This window comes from Octodon degus, unplaced genomic scaffold (genome assembly GCF_000260255.1).
Source record: "Octodon degus isolate 3935 unplaced genomic scaffold, OctDeg1.0 scaffold01701, whole genome shotgun sequence".
NCBI lineage: Eukaryota > Metazoa > Chordata > Mammalia > Rodentia > Octodontidae > Octodon > Octodon degus.
In genome coordinates, this window is record NW_004526277.1 from 3177 (window position 1) to 4491 (window position 1315).

Sequence of the window (1315 nt, forward strand, 5' to 3'; positions counted from 1 at the left end):
AAAAAAAAAAAAAAAAGGTTCTTTAAGAAAAAGTACAGCTGTGTAGGAGTCTGCTGAAAGTATTCAGCCTAAAGAAAAGGACAAAATCAGCTAGAGGTCCCACCAAGCGGACACTTAGAGGAAGAGAGAACACAGCATAGGAAGAGCATCTAAGCAATCCCATCCAAGAGAGATACAAAAATCTGACCCCATTTCTGACAATGACAGATTTTTAAAAAATTACTCTATGCAAAACAGATAAAAACAAGACTGATCTAGAAAAAAGGTATGCTGCAAGACTCCATAAAAGAAAAAAATAGCACAAGAACCTTAAGCGTATTTATACTGATTCTTTCTTATGATTTGGCAACAGATCCCCATGAACAGAAAAGTCAAGGCGCAAATAAATGCTTTTGATGAAATGCATTAAATGGAAATCCAATTTTTACTGTGATTCAACCTATTAATACCATACTAGTTAGTATAGAAGGTGTATGTAACATGTATAGTATTTTGCTAGGTACGATCTAAGTTATGAAAATATAGTGATAAACTATTTTGTGCCCAGTGTCCACTAAAGTAACCACTCCCATTATCCCTAAGATCAGAGGGTAAGACTATTGCCCTTCAGGACAGATCTCATCCAATAGGGAAACGTCATGAGGGCACAAGGACAAGGGGTGAGGAAGGGAAGAGGACATCCACGGGATAAAGAGGTGCATGTAGAGAATTCTCATAACCCCAACATTATATGTTATAATATGAGCTAAGACAAATAATATCAACAAGTATGTAAAAGGTGATGGGGGAAAAAAAAAAGGTGATGGGGAACCAGCAGAAGTGTGGGAGGAGAGGATTAGATAAAGAAATAAAACCAGATTGTAATATGTGCACGGAACCACTACCCAAGATGATTGTAACTGAGTTAATTGCAAACATGTACTAATAAAAAAAATTTTCAATAAAGATCAGGACCCTTAATGTGTACATAAGACTATTGAACCCAGAGGTGTATCCTGCCCAGGGGTAAAAAGTGGTATACATTGAAATAACATATTAATAGAAAAATTAGTAACAAATACAAAATAATTAAAATCTTTCCACCGACAACCTAATACCTACAGTTCCCGGAGCTATTAAGTTACATACCTTATTTTCTTGGCCCCACTGCCAGATGCTAGGAGCTTGCATGCCAAAGAAAGCAAAGGGATCCTTGCCAATGATTATTAAGACTATTAATACTAGTTTGAAGATTGACAGGAAAGATGCTATGTGTCTGTCAAAAGAAAAGAAACATTCATCAGAAACCACAATTTCTCATCTACTTTAAAAATTT

General features: G+C 35.7%; 1 protein-coding gene across 1 annotated transcript in view; it reads right to left on the reverse strand.

Annotated features, from left to right (window-relative positions):
- LOC101577859 (thioredoxin reductase-like selenoprotein T) overlaps positions 1 to 1315 on the reverse strand; it is a gene marked incomplete at its 3' end in the record, with an annotated part of 3878 nt that overhangs the window by 1390 nt on the left and 1173 nt on the right. The window contains exon 2 of the mRNA XM_012513424.1: positions 1129 to 1255. Coding sequence (XP_012368878.1) covers positions 1129 to 1255 — 127 coding nt within the window. The remainder of the gene's footprint in view (positions 1 to 1128; positions 1256 to 1315) is intronic.